Here is a 23,710-nt window from a genome sequence, read left to right as displayed (position 1 = left end):
TCCCGGTGGACTGGAAGTCGTTCATAATGGGGACAGAAGTGGGACTCGAGGGGCAGAAGTTGGGGGGCGGGGGGGAGGCAGTGTGGTGACCACCGCTGTCAGTCATCAGCTGATGATGTCATCACGGCGCCGCATCACCGCGGCTCTCCCCTTCACTTAAAGGGGAGAGCGTGCGCGATTTTAAAAGCTTGGGCCACCAGGGAGGGTTTATGCCGGCGAGGTGTGTGCCAGGCTGCCTGTTGGCGGCCCGGTCGAACCCGGGTGCATAATTGTCGGCCCGACATGGCAATCGCCCGACAAAAAAAGGCAGCGGCAGTGCCCCCTCCCCTTTAATGGGCGCCGCACTGCCATTTTAGAAGGCCACAGCCTCACTGCACCACCGGGAAAAAGCAGCTTTTGGCACCGCTGGGCGGGAGGAAGATTTTCTCGGTGGAATCTTGCCATCGGTGGAGGGGACATCAGTGGTGCGCGCTCTGATGACGCACGTAGCACGGATCGGCAGCAGCGGAGCGGTAGGGGGTGGGGTGGGGGAGGGGAGTGGGTCACTGCCGGGTTACCGCAAGAGTGGACTTTTGATAATGATGGTCATTACGTGAAAAGTCGGCGGCCATTGCACTCCGCAGTCTGGCCGGCGATTTCCGGTGTCAACGGGCCTTCAGGAAAGGGGCAATTTTGGCCCCAATGATTTTTATCACTATTTTGTGATTTGTCTCATCTGTTTTCAACTTTGGTGGAATCCTGCACTATTTGCTGTGGCCCCTCACCCAGGTCCTTCAACAAAAAAAAAACTACGAAACGTTTCTGCCGTTGCTGTCACCTGGAGAACCTATTCTGCTCCCACAAGCTCTGTGGTGTTGGCCACAGTATGAGGATTTGTTTTACATGATGACTAATAATCAGCATCAACTGTGGAGCCAACTTGGATAATCTGGGCCTACTGCTTTCCCACATAGAGTCATAGAAATGTACAGCACAGAAGGAGGCCATTTCGACCCAGAGTGTCCACGCCAACCGACCAAGAGCTATCCAGCCTCATCCCACTTTCCAGCTCTTGGTCCGTAGCCCTGTAGGTTACGGCACTTTAAGTGCACATCCAAGTATCGTTTAAATGTGGTGAGGGTTCCTGCCTCTACCACCCTTTCATTCTTGTAAATCTCCTCTGCACCCTTTCCAGTGCAATCACATCTTTCCTGCAATCACATCTTTCCTGTAATGTGGTGACCAGAACTGCACACACTACTCCAGCTGTGGCCTAACCAGTGTTTTATACAGTTCAAGCATAATCTCCTTGCTCTTGTATTCCATGCCTCGTCTAATAAAGGCAAGTTTTCCATATGCCTTCTTAACCACCTTATCCGCCTGGCCTGCTACCTTCAGGGATCTGTGGACCTGCACTCCAAGGTCCCTTTGTTCCTCTACACGTTTCAGTGTCATACCATTTAATGTGTATTCCCTTGCCTTGTTAGACCTCCCTAAATGCATTACCTCACACTTATCTGGATTGAATTCCATTTGCCGCTGTTCTGCCCACCTGATCAGTACATTGATATCTTCCTGCAATCCGCAGCAGCCTATTTTAGTGTCATCTGCAAATTTCTTAATCTTACCCGCAACATTCAAGTCCAAGTCATTGATATATACCACAAAAAGCAAGGGTCCCAGCACTGAGCCCTGCGAAACCCCACTGGATACAGCCTTCCAGTCAAAAAACACCCATCAACCATTACCCTTTGCTTCCCGCCTCTCGGCCAGTTTTGGATCCAATTTACCACTTTGCCCTGGATCCCATGGGCTTTTACTTTGGTGACCAGTCTGCCATGTGGGACCTTATCAAAAGCTTTGCTAAAATCCATATACATGACATCGTACACACTACCCTCTTTGACCCTCCTGGTTACCTCCTCGAAAAATTCAATCGGGTTCGTCAAACACGATATTCCCTTAACAAATCCGCGCTAACTGTTCCTGTTTAATCCTTGCCTTTCTAAATGTAGATTTATCCTGTCCTTCAGGATTTTTTCCAATAATTTTTCCACCACTGAAGTTAGGCTGACAGGCTTGCAATTACTCAGCCTGTCCCTTTCTCCCTTCTTAAACAATGGTACCACATTTGCTAAAATCCACATGCACAATCATCTCATTCTTGGGGAATGTGAACTGTATCTGTTGCTTGGAGTGCATGCCTGCGCTGTGTGTATCTCTGCAATCTATGCAGATTTGACTCTTTCTGGGTTCCGTGTCTTGATTTTCTGCCTCTGGCTTTTGCTTATGTTGTTCACTCAGTCACTCGCCCTCTTTCACACGCTCATTCATTGTGCCTGTACATTTCTGCCTTGTCTTGGAATGAATTCATTCTTTGTCTGCATCCTGTACAACATTGTAAAGCAGGTTTCTGCTGCATTCCTTTAGTGCTTCTATGAAAATGCTTCCTGCATGTTTCTGAATGTTCTGCTTTCCTTATTGGCAACTGCCCCTACAGCCCAACTCAGCTTTGTACACATTTAAAGATCAAATTGTACAATAATGATTGTACACTTACAGCAGTGAATAACTCAATGCTGCTGCACTCCCCAAGCTCTGTTTGTCGTCTGTAGGCTTTGATTTAGTTCTGTTTTTTTAAATTTCATTCCTCTGACCTTTTAACACGATTGTGTTCCTGGTGCAAAATAAGATTCACGTAAAAGGACAGGCGATCGTAAAGTTAAGGACACAAGAACAGGAGAAGGCCATTCAGCCTCTTCCGCCATTCACAAGAACATAAGAATTAGGAGCAGGAGTCGGCCATTTGGCCCCTCGAGCCTGCACCGCCATTCAATAAGATCACGGCTGATCTGATCATGGACTCAGCTCCACTTCTCTGCCCGCTCCCCATAATCCTTTACTCCCTTATCATTCAAAAATCTGTCTATCTCCACCTTAAATACATTCAGTGACCCAGCCTCCACAGCTCTCTGGGACAGAGAATTCCAAAGATTCACGACCCTCTGAGAGAAGAGGTTCCTCCTCATTTCTGTTTTAAGTGGGTGACCCCTTATTCTGAAACTATGCCCCCCTAGTTCTAGATTCCCCCATGAGGGGAAACATTCTCTCTGCATCTACCCTATCGAGCCTCCTCAGAATCTTACACGTTTCAATAAGAGTCTGGAGTATTGTGTGCAGTTTTGGTCTCCTTACCTAAGAAAGGATATACTTGCCATAGAGGGAGTGCAGCGAAGGTTCATCAGACTGATTCCTGTGATGACAAGACTGTTGTATGAGGAGAGATTGGGTCGACTAGGCCTGTATTCACTAGAGTTGAGAAGAATGAGAGGGGATCTCATCAAAACGTATACAATTCTGACTGAGTTGGACAGACTGGATGCGGGGAGGATGTTTCCCCTGGCTGGGAAGTCTAGAATAAGGGGTCACAGTCTCAGGATACGGGGTAGGAAATTTAGGACTGAGATGAGGAGAAATGTTTTCACTCAGAGGGTGGTGAACCTGTGGAATTCTCTACCACAGAAGGCTGTGGAGGCCAAGTCACTGAATATATTTAAGAGGGAGATAGATAGATTTCTAGAAATAAAAGACATCAAGGTGTATGGGGAAAAAGCGGGAATATGTTGTTGAGATAGAGGATCAACCATGATCATATTGAACGGTGGTGCAGACTCGAAGGGCCGAATAGCCTACTACTGCTCCTATTTTCTATGTTTCAAGGCTGATCTGATACTGTTGCTGCAACCTTATTGGATAAGGGTCGTCAGCTAATCAACGGGCAGTGCCGAGTTGCTATGTCCAATGTAGATGTCAGCGGGTCAGCAACAATGTATATTTATATAGCGCCTTTAACGTACTGAAATGCCCCAAGGCGCATCACAGAGGAGACAAATAATTTGACACTGAGCCACATAAGTAGAAGTTAGCGTAGATGACCAAAAGCTTGGTCAAAGAGTTATGTTTTAAGAAGTGTCTTGAAGGAGGAAAGAGAGGTAGCGAGGCGGAGAGGTTTAGGGAGGGAGTTCCAGAGCTTGGGACCTAGGCAACAGAAGGCATGGCCACCGATGGTTGAGCGATTATAATCAGGGATGCTCAAGAGGGCAGAATTAGAGGAGTGCAGACATTTTGGGGGGGATTTGTGGGACCGGAGGAGATTAGAGATAGGGAGGGGCGAGGCCATGGAGGGATTTGAAAACAAGGATGAGAATTTTGAAATTCTGCTTAACCGGGAGCCAATGTAGGTCAGCGGCACAGGAGTGATGGGTGGGCGGGACTTGGTGCGAGTTAGGACACGGGCAGCGAGCACAGGGGTGATGGGTGGGCGGGACTTGGTGCGAGTTAGGACAATTACCGTGCGGGTCATTAGAAATGTTCCCTTTTAATTTTTTTGGAGGGGGGGGCGCGTGGCCCATTCAAATTTCTGCGCATGCACGTATTCTCCATTGAGAAGCTGACCAGCGGCCTGCACGGTAGATCCAGACAGCTGTGTGACCGCACAGCTTAAAGAGAACTTTACACGACAGGCACTAGCCTAAGGCCAGTGCCACCATGGAATAAGGCTTTCCTCGCAGGTCTGGGCAGTACTAAGAGTTTCACATGGGTGTGGAAGTGGAACTGAGTCCATGATCAGATCAGCCGTGATCTTATTGAATGGCGGAGCAGGCTCGAGGGGCCAAATGGCCGACGCCTGCTCCTATTTCTTATGTTCTTATGAATGACGAGGCCAAATACATTCCTCATTCCCAATTGCTCCAAGTAACAAGATTTGTTTTATTTTCACACAACCAAATGGCTTGCTTGCCCACATCAGATTGAACTGCACAGTGCGAGAGACCGAAGAAAGAAAGACTTGTGCCTTTGATGACCTCAACGCTTTACAGCCAATGGAGAACTTTTGGAGTGTAGTCACTGTTGTAATGTGGGAAATGCAGCAGCCAATTTGCGCACAGCAAGCTCCCGCAAACAGCAATGTGATAATGACCAGATAATCTGCATTTAGTGATGTTGATTGAAGGATAAATATTGGCCAGGACACCGGGAGAATAACTCCTCTGCTCTTCTTCGAAATAGTGCCATGGGATCTTTTACATCCACCTGAGAGAGCAGACAAGGCCTCGGTTTAACGCCTCATCCGAAAAACGACGCCTCCGACAGTGCAGCGCTCCCTCAGCACTGCACTGGGAGTGTTAGCCTAGATTTTTGTGCTCAAAGTTGCTGGAGTGGGACTTGAACCCACGACATTCTGACTTGGAGACGAGTGTGCTGCCTACTGAACCACCCCTGCAATCCGATGAATTCAGGTGAAGGCGGCCCTTCAGTCTGTTTACCTTATTCTTTCAGAATCCAGCCCAGCTGCCTTCCCATTACAACACCTGGCCGTTCTCTTTCAGGAGGGGGTCTCCGTTACCCTTCCTCGAAACCTGTTCCAGCTGTGTATCACTCTCTGTAAGGAAATACTTTCTGGTACAGGTTGAACCACCCTTATCCGGCACCCTCAGGACCTGGCCTCTGCCGAATAAGGGATTTTGCCGGATAAAGGGAGATCAACCCGAGGGAGAGGGAGGCGACCTGAGGTCGGCATGGGGGGGGGGGAGGAAGGAGATCGATGCCTTGGGCGGGCCCGAAGTGTTGGCACGGCACCCGGCAGGCTGAGTGTCGGCAGGCCCCCAGCGGGCCGAGTGTTGGCCACGCTCTGTGCACGCGCCCCCGGCCACCAGAATCATGCCGGACGAGGGGTTGTGCCGGATAAGGGAGTTCCAGATAAGGGCAGTCTAACCTGTATCAGGACTAAATCTGCCCTTCACCGTCCTGAACCCATGCCCTCTTGTCCTTCCGACTAAAAATATTATTATGCCCTTCTGTATGTATATGTGTACCTAATGGATTTTACCATCTTCAATTGTTTCAACACTCTTATTTGTAAACCTACGTTTGAAGAGGAGAAATAGAAATATTTTTGTTTTTTATTTTGCAGCTTGATCTTTATGGTGCCCATTGCGTGTTCGCTGTTCCCTCAGAGGTGGTGAGTGAACCATTTAATGTTCTGCAGGCTGGCAATGAAGAATTATTTTCTTTCTGACTCCAATTTTGCGTTTGCTGAAAGATTAATGTATATAAAGAACCACCTGCACTGAATTACTGGAAGGGAATTTGAGACCACGCGCTGAGCCATCTATAAATACCACACGAGCCCGGATTAAATGTGGTTTGCGGGGGTCCCTCTCTCCGTGCGGCTCTGACAGGCCATGTCGGTGCTTGAAAGTAACAGCAAACTGTTCGATGGAGACCAGAGCCTTTTTTGTTGAACAAACTTGGAGTATGAGTGGACAGTAAAATTGGCAGCTGGTGTATAATGTGGGGAAATGTGAGGTTATTCACTTTGGTCGGAAGAATTGAAACACAGAATATTTTTTAAACGGTGAGAAACTTTTAAATGTTGGTGTTCAGAGAGATTTGAGTATCCTTGTGCAAGAAACACAGAAAGCTAGCATGCAGGTACAACAAGTAATGAGGAAGGCAAATGGCATGTTGTCCTTTATTGCAAGAGGTTGGAGTTCAAAAGTAAGGAAGTCTTGCTACAATTGTACAGGGCCTTGGTGAGACCTCACCTGGAATACTGTGCAGTCTTGGTCTCCTTATCTAAGGAAGAATATAGAGGTACAACCTCCCAAATCCGGAAACCTCGGCACCGAGGCCGTTCCGGATTTCGGGTCATTTCCAGATTTCAGAACATATTTCCAACATCCCGAATCCAGAAACGCCTGGGCCGAGGTTCGGGTATTTCCGGATTTCGGGCACGAAATCTGACATCCCGAATCCAGAAACCTATTTGGCTCAGCGGTGACCCGTGGTTAGTAAGACAAAAAACGCCCGGAAAAAACCTGCGTTGCAACCCTTGGGACAGCAGTAGGTATGAAGACCTGCAAAAAAGGTTAGTTAAAATTTTTGAATTTTTAATGCTTTTGCAGCGATTTGATAGTTAAGTGTCTTGTGAATGTTTTGTGATGTATTTTATTTTGGTGTGTGTGTGTGTCTATGTGGTGGGGGAGCGGGGGGATTATTTACTGTTGTGAAAAAAATGTTCGGATTCCGGAACATTTTTACGGATTTCGGATGACCCCTCCACCGATCTGCGCGATGTCCGGATTTTGGAACATTCTGGATTTTGGAACTTCAGATTTGCGAGGTACTTGCCTTGGAGGTGGTGCAACAGAGGTTCACTAGATTGATTCCTGGGATGAGAGGGCTAGCTTATGATGAGAGATTGTGTAGGATGGGCCTATACTCTCTGGAGTTTAGAAGAATGAGAGGTGATCTCATTGAAACATACAAGATTCTGAAGGGGATTGACAGGCTGAGAGGATGTTTCCCCTGGCTGGAGTGTCCAGAACTAGGGGGCACCGTCTCAGGATAAGGGGAAGGCCATTTAAGACAGAGATAAGGAAGAATTTCTTCACTTAGAGGGTTGTGAATCTTTGGAATTCTGTGCCCCAGAGGGCTGTGGATGATGCTGAGTCTCTTGAGTATATTCAAGGTTGAAATCGATAGATTTGGGGGATCTAGGGGAATCAAGGGATATGGGGATCGGGTGGGAAAGTGGAGTTGAGGTCAATGATCAGCCATGATCTTATTGAATGGCGGAGCAGGCTCGAGGGGTCGTATGGCCTACTCCTGCTCCTGTTTCTTATGTTCTTATGAGGTGTGGGCAGCAGAGCCCCTTTCTGTCTGTTGCATCAGTCGGAGGTTTCTATTAGAGCATCAGACCCAACGCTACCTAAAATCAGCTGTAAGGCATGACCAAGCGATATCTGTTAGACATTCATAAGTATGCAGATATCTTCATCTTGAAATAAGGTACACTGCATAACAATTCAGTCGGTTACAGTTCCACTTAAAGCAGACCTGCCGGTAAGCGGAGCAGCATTGACGGCCTATGCGTTTGCCAGCTAGACTGATCCACCCTTCTGTTTCGGGGAGGGTGGCGTCAATGTGGCTTTTTGAGTGACTGCGGGATTTGCCTGAGAGTAGTCTGCTGACTATTGCCTTGTAAGATTAGGGTCACAGGTCACACACAGATACCCAAAGGGTCTTGGGAGTCATAAGGCATTTTATTCAGGGAGCGGTAGTTCAAATATAGTCAAACACAACACGCAATCAGGATAGACATACGACCATGCCAAGTAGCTGGTACTAGTCCCGATCGGACAGACGGCTGGTGGTGCGAACAGTTCTTATATTCACAGTCTGCCCTGAAAAGCACTTTAGACATCCCTTTTATTCTCTTTTTAGGGGTGGGCCTGGTGTAGGATATGGGCCAATCATTTACCCTGTGATATGTCAGGTTATTTGTCTCAACTCTTGGGTGAAATCCTCCTCTTCACATTTATCCTCCCAAGGTTGGAGCCATTCTTGGCCTTCAGATGTTTGGAGCTGCCTATTATCAGTGATTTATGTTCACGCTGTTGGAATGGCTTTAGCTATTAACCCAGGGAATAAATCCTTCAATTCTAACACCAGTCTGAAGAGACTTTGTGGTCTCAAGTTATTTCTTCCAATTCACGGTTTCTTACAATGGTGTAGCAGAAAGGGATATGGAAGCTTACCTCCAGCATGTTTGTGCGTGTGTGTGTGTATGTGTGTGTGTGGTGTGGCCGGGATGGGATAGCGAGCTGAGCCTGCAGTGCAGGGGGAGAGGGGAACATCCCAACATGTGTAGAGAGGGGAACAATGAGGGCAGAATGCTCCCAGATTGGGATTGAACAGTTACTCTGTTCAACAACCCACAACATTTGCACGCTTTAGTTGTCGTCTTAAACTCTCATCTGTATAGGGGAAGACTTCCAATCCTAGTTGTTGTTGTAGAAACACTGTTGCATTCTCAAAAGATGTTTTTTTTTCCACTTTTCCACAGTTCTATGGCAGTTTCTAAATTGGAACCAGAGCTGAGGGACTCCATAACCGCCAAGTACGAAGACAAAGTGAAATACGTCTACTTCAACAAGGGTCTGTAGGTTTTAGGAGGAGCTGTCCGACGAAGAGCTGAGGACTCCTTTAGTTTTATAACTTATCTCCGCACAATCGATAGTACAGATAACAAAACAGAAAGCCACATGCCGTGTGATGCATAAAGCTCCTGTTACCATCATCTCTGTTGCTATCCCACCACATTGAAGAGTCACTTTCGAACCTTCCGCTCCAATAGGTTTAGCATCTGTTAATATTTTTCAACACAGCAACTTGGCAAGGGGAGGTGGGGATGGAGGGGGGAACTTAGTTCTCACGCACGGAAAGATGAGGAAATTCCGACTAAACTGAACCAGATCACTGCAGGGACACATATATTATATATACGGTGCACAGATCCTAGAAGACAAAGTTATATTTGATATGACCACTGGCATTTTCCCGAATTGAAAATGGAATGAATATGAGAGGGCGGCAAACCTTTTACACCGCTCTGCCTTTATTGTCTTATCTATTGCCAAAAACAGGGTGATGGGTCAGCACACACTGAAGCGGGGGGGGTGGAAAGTACAGATATCCAGGCCCCAATAAGGAAGAAAATCAATTTTTTTTGTGTGTGGCAATTTTGTGGGATTTTAGTAAGTGAGGAATTCGAGGACTTTCCCTTTTGGCTGCCCAATGTCAGAATCGAGCATTCCCAGGTTAGGAGGCAGACAGTTTGACTTGGAGCAATGGTACCTCGACTCTATCTGACCAGCGTTGCTCAGAAGAGCACTTTTTGCTGAGCCAGTATGACGTATGTCCATTTCCTGTACTGGCATCGTCGCCTTTCGAAATAAAATTGCCAAACTAGGAATAAAAACAGAAAATACACTCAGTCGGGCAGGCAGCATCTGTGGAGAGAGAAAATAAAAGTTCACCTTTTCAGGTCATAAGAAATAGGATCAGGAGTCGGCCATACGGCCCCTCGAGCCTGCTCCGTCATTTAATAAGATCATGCCTGATCTGATCATGGACTCAGCTCCACTTTCCCCCCCGCTTCCCATAAACCCTTACCCCCTTATCGTTTAAGAAACTATCTATTTCTGTCTTTAATTTATTCAATGTCCCAGCTTCCACAGCTCTCTGAGGCAGCGAATTCCACAGATTCACAACCCTCTGAGAGAAGAAATTTCTCCTCATCTCAGTTTTAAATAGGTGGCCCCTTATTCTAAAAGTCGATGCCTTTCACCAGAACTGGAAGAGGTCAGAGATTTAACAGTTCACCGAAGTGAAAGAGGCACAACTAGCTAGCCCTGTCGGAGAGAAGAGCAGAAATGGTGGGCGTTCAGGGTAAAGACGTGGCAGTGAATTAAACACTAAAACCAAAGCAGGAGACCTGAAATTAAAACAGAAAATACTGGAAATGTTAACTCTGTTTCTCTCTCCTCAGTTGCTGCCTTGGCCTGCTGGGTGTTTCCAGCATTTTCTGGGGCGGGATTTTCAGATTTCCAGCATCCGCAGTATTTTGCTTTTGTTTTGATGCCCAATTACATCGAATATACAGCACAGAAACAGGCCATTCGGCGCAACTAGTCTGTACTGGTGTTTATACTCCACACAAGTCTCCTCCCATTCCATCTACCTCATCTCAGTCTGTCAGTGTATCTCTCTATTCCCTTTGCTCTCATGTACTCGTCTAGTTTCCTTTTGAAAGCATCTAAGCTATTTGCCTCAATCACATCCTGTGGTAGCGAGTTCCACATTCTAACCACTCTCTGAGTGAATAAATTCCTCCTTACTTCCTTATTGGATTTATTAGTAACTATCTTGTATTTATGGCCCCTAGTTTTGGATTCCCCCACAAGTGGAAACGTTCTCTCCACATCTATCTTGTCCAACCCATTCATAATTTTAAAGACCTCTTATCGGGTCACCTTATCAAGTATATGCGTAAATTGATCCATCATCATCATAGGCAGTCCCTCGGAATCGAGGAAGACTTGTTTTCACTCTTAAAATGAGTCCTTAGGTGGCTGAGCAGTCCAATACGAGAACCACAGTCCCTTTCACAGGTGGGGCAGATAGTCGTTGAGGGAAAGGGTGGGTGGGACTGGTTTGCCACACGCTCTTTCCGCTGCCTGCGCTTGATTTCTGCATGCTCTCGGCGATGAGACTCGAGGTGCTCAGCATTCTCCCGGATGCACTTCCTCCACTTCGGGCGGTCTTTGGCCAGGGGCTCCCAGGTGTCAGTGGGGATGTTGCACTTTTTCAGGGAGGCTTTGAGGGTGTCCTTGAAACGTTTCCTCTGCTCACCTTTGGCTCGCTGGCGTAAATTGAATCGTAGACTGCTTGAGTACGTCGCTCACGAGTCCTTTCCAAATCCTTTCAATGGCCGTGTACACCCCCCCTCTCTCACTCAGACACATTTCCAGGCAGTTTTGCACTTTGGGTCGATTGTCCACTAGGAGCAGGACTGAGGAACCTTTGCTGTGCGACACGTTCAGCCAACAGGCAAGGCCAGCATCATTGTTGTATTTTTCCCTTCCTCCAAGCTAGCAAGTGAACAGGGCAGCAGGGCAGGTGCCGGGGAGAGGGCTGGGTGTTCCAAATGTGCTGGCTCACAGACGCACGTTGAACTTTCTCGGCTCGTTCAGCTCTTCAAAGCATGTATACTACGAATAGGTTTAAAAAAAAAACATAGCTTTCTACATCAGAGGCTGGAGCCCGAACTTTCAACCCTTTTAGTTGTTTGAAGATGAACTTCCTCTTTTCTTCTCCTTTTTGCATCTCTGGGCTAAGTGTCATCTGCAACAGATGAGATACTTCTCAGCGTCCAATAATGCTACTCAGCAACAGACAACAACTTGTATTTATATAGCGCCTTTAACGTAGTGAAACATCCCAAGGAGCTTCACAGGAGTATTATGACAGAAAGAAATTGAGACCGAGCCGCATAAGGAGAAACTAGGACAGGTGGCCAAAAGCTTGGTCAAAGAGGTAGGTTTTAAGGAAAATTTTGAAGGAGGTAGAGAGGCGGAGAGGTTTAGGCAGGGAATTCCAGAGCTTAGGGCCTAGGCAACAGAAAGCACAGCCACCAATGGTTGAGCGATTATAATTGTGGATGCTCAAGAGGGCAGAATTAGAGGAGCGCAGACATCTCGGGGTGATGGGTGAGCGGGACTTGGTGCGAGTTAGGACACAGGCAGCCGAGTTTTGGATCACCTCTAGTTTACGTAGGGTAGAGTGTGGGAGGCCAGCCAGGAGTGCGTTGGAATAGTCAAGTGTAGAGGTAACAAAGGCATGGATGAGAGTTTCAGCAGCAGATAAGCTGAGGCAAGGGCGGAGACGGGAGATGTTACGGAGGTGGAAATAGGCGGTCTTCGTTGTGCTGCGGATATGTGGTCGAAAGCTCATTTCAGGATCAAATATGACACCAAGGTTGCGAACAGTCTGGTGTATTGTACAGGAGCAATGTGATGTTCCTGTTAATCATTCTCACATAAACACTGCACAAGCGCCCATGTTCCTTGATCCCTTCAACCACCATATCAACACCGGCCCCCGTCCCCTCCCCTAGCAATGCAGCTGAGATCGACCGTTTGTTTCCACGACTGCACTCAGTGCACAGCACGTCAGTATAGCGGGAGGGCACGCAATAATTTTTTTAAAAGGTGGTCAATCGAAATAAGAAAATCTGCCACAGCTAACGTCATTAAGGCTTCACTGGACTGACAAAACATGAAACATTCAAACTTAATCCATCAGATTCACCACTGTGAATTGCATTCAAGAAATACCACCTCAAAGTACCGCAACGAATCGGTTTTTCACTTCCATGCATCGTGTTGAATGTAACACTGCATCCTGTCCTATTGTCAAAGTAGGAATGCAAGAAAAAAATCATGACCAAAAAAATGTCAGTGTCCAGTTTTAATTTGGAGGTCCAAGGATACCTGAAAAAGACTTGCATTTATATAGCGCCTTTCACAACCTCAGGACGTCCCAAAGCGCTTTACAGCCAATGCAGTACTTTTTTTGAAGTGTAGTCACATAAGAAATAGGAGCAGGAGTAGGCCATTCGACCCCTCGTGCCTGCTCTGCCATTCAATAAGATACTGGCTGATCTTCTACCTCAACTCCACTTTCCTGCACTTCCCTTGATTCCCTTAATATCCAAATTTCTTGGTGACTATCTTATATTGATGGCCTTTAATTTTGCTCTTCCCCACAAGTAGAAACACTCTTTGTATCTACTCTATCAAAACCTGCTATCATTTCTAGTGTTGTTATTGAATGTATTAGTACCAATATGTTATGGGAGGAAAATCTTAATCAGAAACACTGTTGTAATGTGGGAAACACAGCAGCCAATTTATGCACAACAAGCTCCCACAAACAGCAACATGACATTGACCAAATAATCTTTTTTTAGTGATGTTGATTGAGGGATAAATATTGGCCACGACATTGCATTTCCCACATTACAACAGTGACTACACTCCAAAAAGTACTTCATTGGCTGTAAAGCGCTTTGCGACATCTGGTGATTGTGAAAGGTGCGATATAAATGAAAGTCTTTCTTTCTGCTCTTCTCCAATTATAGTACCGTGGGATCTTTTACGTCCACCTGAGAGGGCAGACGGGGCCTCGGTTGAATGTCTCATCCGACAGACGGTACCTCTGACAGTGCAGCACTTCCTCAGTACTACACTGGAGTGTCAGCCTAGATTTTGTGCTCAAGTGCCTGGAGTGGGACTTGAACCCACAACCTTCTGACTCGGAGTTGAAGTTGCTCTCAATCCTGGTGATGATATTGAACTTCTTTGGCGTATTAGTAAAGTCTTAATCAGATACACTTGTGCCACATGCTCCTTGTCTGTTGTTCTACGTCACCTCAAATTGCTCCCAGTACTACCAGCAGTGATGGACCTTGAACCACTGGTGCTTTACCTGGGTATATTACAGCTCAAAATGACACAACCAGACCAATGTTTGGAAGGGCACCATACCTGATTGTATCGCTGGGTGTTTTTCCACCATTCCAGTGGGCATAGAATGAAAAATGTCACTTCCGCCTGTAATGTATTTGCTTCATGGTTCCTTTGGTTAAGAATTCATAGCAATACATTGCCATTAAGAACTAGTTGGTTTATCAGTAAAAGGTTTAACAATCAGAGTACACATTACCAGTTCATCCACTAGGCTCACAACCACCTGCCTCATCATGGATCCCCCGAACCCAACTGGCTGGGGTTTTATTGAGTCTTGTGAACATCACGTGACTGGCTAATCTACTCCCAACTCAACAGCTCGACAACTATTTTAGCTGAAACTTAAAATCAAATGCCCCCTTTTTTGCAAGGGCACTAGAATCCACAAATTAACAATTTAAAACTTTAACGAAAATCTTTAATCAAATTAGAATTTGGTTACCAGGGGTGATGATGCACTCCAGTCCCTCTGGCGCCCACCTCTTGCGGAAGGCCGCGAGCGTACCGGTGGACACTGTATGCTCCATCTTCAGAGACACCCTGGCTCGAATGTAACCACGGAAGAGAGGCAGGCAGTCGGGCTGAACAGCCCCTCGACCGCCCGCTGCTTGGACCGGTTAATGACGACAATGAATCTATGCCTGAAATATGTTGTTTCAGGACTGAGGTCGCTCATTCCGATTCCCATCTGAAAGCAGTTGTAATGTTGTGCATGGTACGGTCGCATAGTAGTAATGTTACTGGACTAATAATCCAGAGACCTGGATGAATAATCCGGAGACATGCGTTCAAATCCCATCATGGCAGCTGGGGAATTTAAATTCAGTTAATTAAATAAATCTGGAATAAAAAGCTAGTACCTGTGTCAGTAATGGTGACCATGAAACTAGCGGATTGTTGGAAAAACCCATCTGATTCACTAATGTCCTCTAGGGAAGGAAATCTTCCGCCCTTACCCGGTCTAGCCTCTATGTGTTACCAGCGCTGCTTCATGACTCCTTTTATTTGCTCCAGTTCCCTTAAGCAGTCACTCCAGACCCACAGCAATGTGGTTGATTCTTAACTGCCCTCTGAAACGCCCTAGCGAGCCACTCAGGTAGCAAACTGTTACGGTGGGAGTACCTTCACCACAATCGACAGCAGTTCAGGAAGGCAGCTCACCAGCACCTTCTCAAGATGGCCAATAAACGCTGGTCTTGCCAGTGATGCCCACATCCCGTGAACGAATTAAAAAACAAAGAAGCCGCCTAGGCCCCCTGTTCTAAACCCCTACACCTCCACCTTCCTCTCCTAAAAACCCACCTCTTCCACCAAGCTTTTCATCACCCCATCCAATAACCCCTCTGGTTTTTCAACTATACCTCTGTGAAGCGCTTTGGGACGTTTTTCTACATTAAAGGCACCATATAAATGCAACTCGTGGTTCGAAAACTTCATGTTTTTTTTCTCCGTTCCCTGATTCTCTTTCTTGCTCTCTTGTTTCTCATCAGTAACGTTTCAATTTTACTTCAATTGAGTTTTTCTGTAACTTTAATATTTAGATTCTACTTTGGACCAGGTTTTTTTTGTTGCCTGTTTTATTCTGCATGCTTAACAGGACACGCCAACACATCCGGAGAATATACTTTCCTGTACCACAGCACATCCAGCACAGTAACATCTCATCATCATCATCATAGGCGGTCCCTCGAACGAGGATGACTTGCTGTTCCTAAAATGTTTTGTTTTTAAATCCATGTTCACTTGTACATTTCCATGTGTGACCTCTCAAACCATGCCCCTCTAGATCTCTCAAAATATTTTCTATGTTTTTCCTGCTTGTATTAAACTTGACTGGTCTATAGATTTTAGGTATGTCTCCAGTAACATCTCCTACATTATTGCCGCTTGCTTGCAGGCATCCTATCAGTCATAGAAACCACTGTATGCAGAGCTGATGTAAGGAGTTTCTGGGCAAGACATAATGCAAGCAAATCCACGCTCTACCCATTTTTTTTTCAAACCATCGCATTTACAAGGCTGCTTCATGACTCTTTTTATTTGCTCCAGTTCCCTTAAGCAGTCATTGAACAGCAGTGAAGAGTGCAAATGACAATCAAGAGAATTCCTTCGGGGAGAAAAAAACATCTGCTCCAAAACAATCACTCTCTTTCATGGTTTGAGTAGATCGTCATTAAAAGACAGACCAATCAGTTTGAAAGTCCACATTTCCAATGGTGCTAGTGTTACAGGCGATCAGTTCAGTGGAGAACATATAAGAATATCTACTCTAGTGACGGTCTAAGGATGGAGAGGTGCTACTGGAGTTATGGGGAGAGCTCATCCAAATACCAAAATCATGGAAAAATTGCATTTAAAATAAATGTTTGTTTACAAGAAAATAAAGTTGTGGAGTTGGTGTGTGAATACATCCTTGCTATCTGCTGTACAATATGTAGTTCGGGACCTGGAATATCAGGTCCCTCATTGAAACACCTGCAAACTCATCCTCGATACCAGGGACTGCCTAATACGATACCCACCTAGACTTTTCAGTCAATAATTTCAACCTTGTTTTAGGTGCGAATTTTGAAACAATGGCAAAATGTCAATTCTTGTTTAAATAAATGACCATTATTGGGTGTGAATTAACGATAATGGTTCTCAATGGTGCACTGTCCAGGCCACAATAGGATTATTTTGCCTGGTTGTGAATTGTTACGCTAATATTTTGTTCAAATCAAAATGCACAAATTACTTAGTAAATCTCACAAGTAGGATTAAGGCCAGACTTCAACTCTTCGAACTCTATTTAGTTGATAGAAACTTAGAAATCTACAATGCAGGAGTAGGCCATTCGATAAGATCATGGCTGATCATTCCCTCAGTATCCCTTTCCTGCTTTCTCTCCATACCCCTTGATCCCTTTAGCCTAAGGGCCATATCTAACTCCCTCTTGAATATATCCAATGAACTGGCATCAACAACTCTCTGCGGCAGGTAATTCCACAGGTTAACAACTCTGAGTGAAGAAGTTTCACCTCATCTCAGTCCTAAATGGCCTACCCCTTATCCTAAGACTGTCCCCTGGTTCTGGACTTCCCCAACATCAGGAACAATCTACCCGCATCTAACCTGTCCCATCCCATCAGAATCTTGTATGTTTCTATGAGACCCCCTCTCATCATTATAAACTCCAATGTATAAAGGCCCAGTTGATTCAGTCTCTCCTCATATGTCAGTCCGGCCATCCCGGGAATCAGTCTGGTGAACCTTCGCTGCACTCCCTCAATAGAAAGAACGTCCTTCCTCAGATTAGGAGACCAAAATTGAACACAATATTCCAGGTGAGGCCTCACCAAGGCCCTGTAAAACTGCAGTAAGGCCTCCCTGCTCCTATACTCAAATCCCCTAGCTATGAAGGCCAACATACCATTTGCCTTCTTTACCGCCTACTGCACCTATATGCCCACTTTCAATGACTGATGAACCATGACACCCAGGTCTCGTTGCACCTCCCCTTTTCCTAATCAATTCTTGTTTAAATAAATGACCATTATTGGGTGTGAATTAATGATAACATTCTACACTCCACCCCAACCAGAGCCATATGATCTTCTGGGAGAGGCAAAAAGTAACCTTGAAGTGCTTGGGGAGAGGGAAAATGCCCTTCAGAAAAAGGTCCGTTACTCCCCCTCCAAGAGGCGGTAACTGGGTGGTAAGGCCTTACCGACCAGGGGCAGGCGGAAAGTGCAACGCATCCGCAATTACCCCGGGGGTTGGCGGGAACAAATTTCCGCCGCGCCCCGTGTTTCCGCCCAGCACTCCCACCCGTTGTCGGCCGCACGCTGATCCCTTACTGTCCGGCGGTGACCCTATTCCGCCCCGCAAGGGGGGGGGGGGGGTCGGCGGCAGGGAATTGCTCCAAGGGAGTGTGGCCGCCACCAGTCGGTGCCCCCGACAGCTTTACGCAGGGCGGGACTCTGAAAACAGTCCGTTCTCTGAACCATTAACAGGTAGGTAGACCACCAGTCAAAGAAAGAAAGACTAGCGCCTTTCACGACCTCAGGACATCCAAAAGCACTTTACAATCAATGAAGTACTTTTGAAGTCTAGTTACTGTTGCAGCCAATTAGCACAAAGCAAGCGCCCACAAACAGCAACGTGTTAACAACCAGATGATCTGCTTTTAGTGATGTTGGTTGAGGGATAAATATTGGCCAGGACACTGGGGATAACTCCCCTATTATCCAGAATAATGCCATGGGATCTTTTACATCCAATTGAGAGGGCCTAGGATCAACGTCTCTTCTGAAAAAGAGCCTAGATTTGTGCGCTCAAATCTCTGGAGTGGGACTTGAACCTACAACGTTCTGACCCGGACGCCAGGGCTCTACTAACTCAACCATGGCTGTCAGATAATGGTGCTCAATGGTGATAGCATTCTGCTGGCTCTGTGTCACCACCTACGTTAAACGCAAAGTCCTCCTGTGCCGTTTTCCTCTCGCGTGTCATTGACTTTTACAACAAATTTTGGGGGCAAAATACTCCACGGTGCATAGCCAACTTTCCATGCTCAAACATATGGCAAGTGTCTATAAACGAGCATTGAAATATTTCACTCACAGTCTCCACGTCAGTTACACTAAATGACTTTGTGTTGATGCGAAGCTCTAATAACTTAGAAACATAGAAAATAGGTGCAGGAGTAGACCTGAACATGCAACTTCAGTACCCCATTCCTGTTTTCTCGCCATACCCCTTTCCCCCTAGTAGTAAGGACTACATCTAACTCCTTTTTGAATATATTTAGTGACTTGGCCTCAACAACTTTCTGTGGTAGATAATTCCACAGGTTCACCACTCTCTGGGTGAAGAAGTTTCTCCTCATCTTGGTCCGAAATGGCTTACCCCTTATCCTTAGACTGTGACCCCTGGTTCTGGACTTCCCCAACATTGGAAACATTCTTCCTGCATCAAACCTGTCTAACCCCGTCAGAATTTTAAACATTTCTATGAGGTCCCCTCTCATTCTTCTGAACTCCAGTGAATACAAGCCCAGTTGATCCAGTCTTTCTTGACATGTCAGTCCCGCCATCCCGGGAATCATTCTGGTGAACCTTCGCTGCACTCCCTCAATAGCAAGAATGTCCTTCCTCAAGTTAGGAGACCAAAACTGTACACAATACTCCAGGTGTGGCCTCACCAAGGCCCTGTACAACTGTAGTAACATCTCCCTGCCCTTGTACTCAAATCCCCTTGCTATGAAGGCCAACATGCCATTTGCTTTCTTAACCGCCTGCTGTACTTGCATGCCAACCTTCAATGACTGATGTACCATGACACCCAGGTCTCGTTGCACCTCCCCTTTTCCTAATCTGTCACCATTCAGATAATAGTCTGTCTCTCTGTTTTTACCACCAAAGTGGATAACCTCACATTTATCCACATTATACTTCATCTGCCATGCATTTGCCCACTCACCTAACCTATCCAAGTCACTCTGCAGCCTCATAGCATCCTCCTCGCAGCTCACACTGCCACCCAACTTAGTGTCATCCGCAAATTTGGAGATACTACATTTAATCCCCTCGTCTAAATCATTAAAGTACAATGTAAACAGCTGGGGCCCCAGCACAGAACCTTGCAGTACCCCACTAGTCACTGCCTGCCATTCTGAAAAGTACCCATTTACTCCTACTCTTTGCTTCCTGTCTGCCAACCAGTTCTCAATCCATGTCAGCACACTACCCCCAATCCCATGTGCTTTAACTTTGCACATTAATCTCTTGTGTGGGATCTTGTCGAAAGCCTTTTGAAAGTCCAAATACACCACATCCACTGGTTCTCCCTTGTCCACTCTACTGGAAATATCCTGCTTCAACATGTAATGAGTCCAATTACTCCAGGATGATGGCGTTTTGCAAGCCATGAGAGGCTAGTTCACTCACAGCCTCAAATATTTCACTCACAGCCTCAACTTTAATAACTTCAGCTGGTGCAAAGCAAGCTTTTAAAACTTAAACAAATATTACATTCATTCTCAGGATGTGAGCAGCGCTGGCAGAGGCAGCATTTATTGCCCTTGAGAAGGTAGTGGTAAGCAGCCTTCTTGAACCGCTGCAGTCCGTGTGGTGAAGGTACTCCCACAATGCTGTTAAGGAGGGAGATCCACCAATTTACAACCCTCTGAGAGAATTTTTGTTATGTTGATTGAGGGATAAATATTGGCCAGGACACCGGGGATAACTCCACTGCCCTTATTCGAAATAATGCCATGAGATCTTTTACATCCACCTGAGAGAGCAGACAGGCCTCGGTTTAACATCTCATTCGAAAGACGGCACCTCCAGGCAATAGGGAGGATATTGGGGATTGGGTGGATGTAACATCCCCACCGACTCTTGGGAACCCCCAAGATTGCTCAAAGTGGAGGAGAACCACTTGTGGATCTGTGGAGTTCGCTGCCTCAGAGAGAGCTGTGGAAGCCAGGACATTGAATAAATTTAAGACCGAAATAGACACTTTCTGAATCAATAAGGGAATAAGGGGTTATGGGGAGCGGGCAGGGAAGTGGACCTGAGTCCATGATCGGATCAGGCATAATCATATTAAATGGCGGAGCAGGCTCGAGGGGCCGTATGGCCTATACCTGCTCCTATTTCTTATGTTCTTATGAAGCATCCGAGAAGGCACCGAACACCTAGAGTCTCTTCGCCAGGAGCACATGGAAGCCAAGCGCAAATAGTGGAAGGAGCATTCAACAAAGCAAGCACCCCACCCACCCGTCCCTCCAACCACCATCTGCCCCACCTGTCACAGAGATTGTAGATCCCACATTGGTCTTATCAGTCACCTTAGAACTCATTTTTATCTGGAAGCAGGTCATCCTCGACTCCTAAGAAGAAGAGGTAGGGAGGAGAGAGGCCAGTAGTAATTCTCATTCTAGGTTTTCCTCCTTCAGTGCGGGGAATGGTCTACTGTGACAACACAACTGACAGTGGGAGCGTATCGTCAGCACGGTCATCACTGTGAACTGATTGTATTGGGGCCCCAGTGCACTGAGCTACCATGTCATCATTAGTAGTGTACTGTTTACTATAACATATCCCGCTTCCAGCGAATACATCCAGTACTCAGAGCTGCAGTGAGATAAAGGCTGTTATATATGTGGACTTGCATTTACTCTGTACAGCCACCAGAGGGCTCATTCCCCGGAGTCCCAAGGGATCACATAATCCCTTGGGAGCACAGGTATTTAAGAAGGTTTCACAGGTTGGAGAGGCACTCTGGAGACCTGCAATAAAAGACTAAGGTCACACGTTACTTTGAGCTCATAGTATTCAGTCTGACTCTTTCACCATACACAACAACTGGCGACGAGATGCAGATAGCAAACCCAAAGATGCAGAGAACAGTGGGCATCCTGGAGACATTTTCAGAGGGAAATGATTGGGAAACTTTTGTGGAGCGACTCGACCAATACTTCGTGGCCAACGAGCTAGATGGGGAAGAGAACGCTGCCAAACGAAGGGCGATCCTCCTCACCGTCTGTGGGGCACCAACGTATGGCCTCATGAAGAATCTGCTCACTCCAGCGAAACCCACGGAGAAATCGTACGACGATTTGTGCACACTGGCCGGGAGCATTTGAACCCCAGGGAAAGCGTTCTGATGGCCAGGTACCGGTTCTACAAAGGTCTGAAGGTCAGGAAGTGGCGAGTTATGTCGCCGAGCTAAGTCGCCTTGCAGGACATTGCGAATTTGAAGGACATTTGGAGCACATGCTCAGAGACTTTCTCGTACTTGGCATTGGCCATGAAACCATACTTCGCAAACTTTTGACTGTAGAGACCCCAACCTTGAGTAAGGCCATAGCAATAGCCCAGGCATTCATTGCCCCCAGTGACAATACTAAGCAAATCTCTCAGCACACAAGTGCTGCTACAAGTACTGTGAACAAAGTGATGTTGTTTTCGAATTGTAACATACAGGGCAGGTCACACATACTTGCAGCTACACGTCCGTAGATGTCTCAGAGTCCATCATCAAGGGTTATGAAAGCAAGGCCATTAACGCCTTGTTGGCGCAGCTGGGGTGATCATCGTTTCCATTCATGCTGCTTCAAAGGATACGTTTGCAAGGGCTCTGGAGCAATGGGACACCTCCAACAAGTGTGCAGGCGAGCTGCTAAGCCTGTTAAACCTGCAAACCACCATGTTGCAGAGGAGGATCACGACGAAACAGAGCCTCAGATAGAGGAGGCAGAGGTACATGGGGTGCACACATTCACCACGAATTATCCCCCGATAATGCTGAATGTTGAACTAAATGGACTCCCGGTGTCAATGGAGCTGGACACGGGCGCAAGCCAGTCCATCATGGGCAAAAAGACTTTCGAAAGGTTGTGGTGCAACAAGACCTCAAGGCCAGTCTTAACTCCAATTCGCATGAAACTAAGAACTTACACAAAAGAACTGATTCCTGTAATCGGCAGTGCTACCGTAAAGGTCTCCTACGATGGAGCGGTGAACAAGCTATCACCCTGGGTGGTACTGGGTGATGGCCCTACGCTGCTCGGCAGGAGCTAGCTGGGAAAGATACGCTGGAACAGGGACAACATCCGAGCGCTATCGCCCGCTGACGACACTTCGTGTGCCCAGGTCTGAAACAAATTTCCTTCACTGTTCGAACCAGGCATCGGGAAATTCCAAGGAGCAAAAGTGCAGATCCACCTAATTCCGGGGGCGCCGACCCATCCATCACAAGTCGAGAGCAGTACCATACATGATGAGAGAAAGGGTAGAGATCGAGCTAGACCGGCTGCAATGAGAGGGAATCAATTCACTGATCGAGTTCAGCGAGTGGGCCAGTCCTATTGTCCCAGTCCTCAAGGGAGATGGCACCGTCAGAATCTGTGGCGATTACAAAGTAACTATCAATCGTTTCTCCCTGCAGGACCAATACCGACAACCTCTTTGCAACGCTGGCGGGAGTAAAGACGTTCACGAAGCTGGATCTGACTTCAGCCTCCATGACGCAGGAACTGGAGGAATCATCAAAGGCCCTCACCTGCATCAACATGCACTAAGGTCTTTTTGTTTATAACAGATGCCCATTTGGAATCCGATCAGCGGCGGCGATATTCCAGAGAAACATGGAAAGTTTACTGAAGTCGGTCCCGCACACCGTGGTCTTCCAGGACGACATCTTGGTCACAGGTCGGAACACAGTCGAGCACCTGCAGAACCTGGAGGAGGTTCTTAGTCGACTCAACCGCGTGGGGCTCAGACTAAAATGCTGAAAGTGCGTTTTCCTGGTGCCTGAAGTGGAGTTCCTGGGAAGGAGGATTGCGGCGGATGGCATCAGGCCCACCAACATGAAGACAGAGGCAATCGAGAACCCACCGAGGTCACAGAACGTGATGGAGCTGCGGTCGTTTCTGGGACCTTTGAACTACTTTGGTAACTTCTTACCGGGTCTCAGCACCCTGCTAGAACCACTACATGTCTTACTACGAAAAGGGGTGAATGGGTTTGGGGCAAAAGCCAAGAAAATGCCTCTGTAAAAGCAAGAAAATTGTTATGCTGAAACAAATTGCTTGTGTTGTTCGTTCCATGTAAGCGTTTGGTACCAGCATGTCATGCGTCGTCAAATGGCGACGGGTGTGTATTGCAACAAGCTAATGATTTTGGGAAACTGCAACCGGTTGATTATGCATCCAGGAGTCTGTCTAAGGTTGAGAGAGCCTACAGCATGATTAAAAAAGAAGTGTTAGCGTGTGTCTATGGGGTAAAGAAAATGCATCAATACCT

The 23,710-nt window shown here is 46.7% G+C and overlaps 1 protein-coding gene across 1 annotated transcript in view; it reads left to right on the top strand.

Moving 5' to 3' along the window:
• Positions 1–16,518, top strand: part of sfxn2 (sideroflexin 2) — a 164,120-nt gene extending 147,602 nt beyond the window's left edge. Inside the window, exons 12-13 of the mRNA XM_070876481.1 lie at positions 5,954–6,001; positions 8,891–16,518. Coding sequence (XP_070732582.1) covers positions 5,954–6,001; positions 8,891–8,990 — 148 coding nt within the window. The 3' untranslated portion in view covers positions 8,991–16,518. The remainder of the gene's footprint in view (positions 1–5,953; positions 6,002–8,890) is intronic.
• The last annotated feature ends 7,192 nt before the right edge of the window (positions 16,519–23,710 follow it).

The sequence above is a fragment of the Pristiophorus japonicus genome, chromosome 3 (assembly GCF_044704955.1).
Source record: "Pristiophorus japonicus isolate sPriJap1 chromosome 3, sPriJap1.hap1, whole genome shotgun sequence".
Lineage (NCBI taxonomy): Eukaryota > Metazoa > Chordata > Chondrichthyes > Pristiophoridae > Pristiophorus > Pristiophorus japonicus.
The sequence above is the reverse complement of the archived record's forward strand: the minus strand, read 5'-3'. Positions and strand labels throughout refer to the sequence as shown.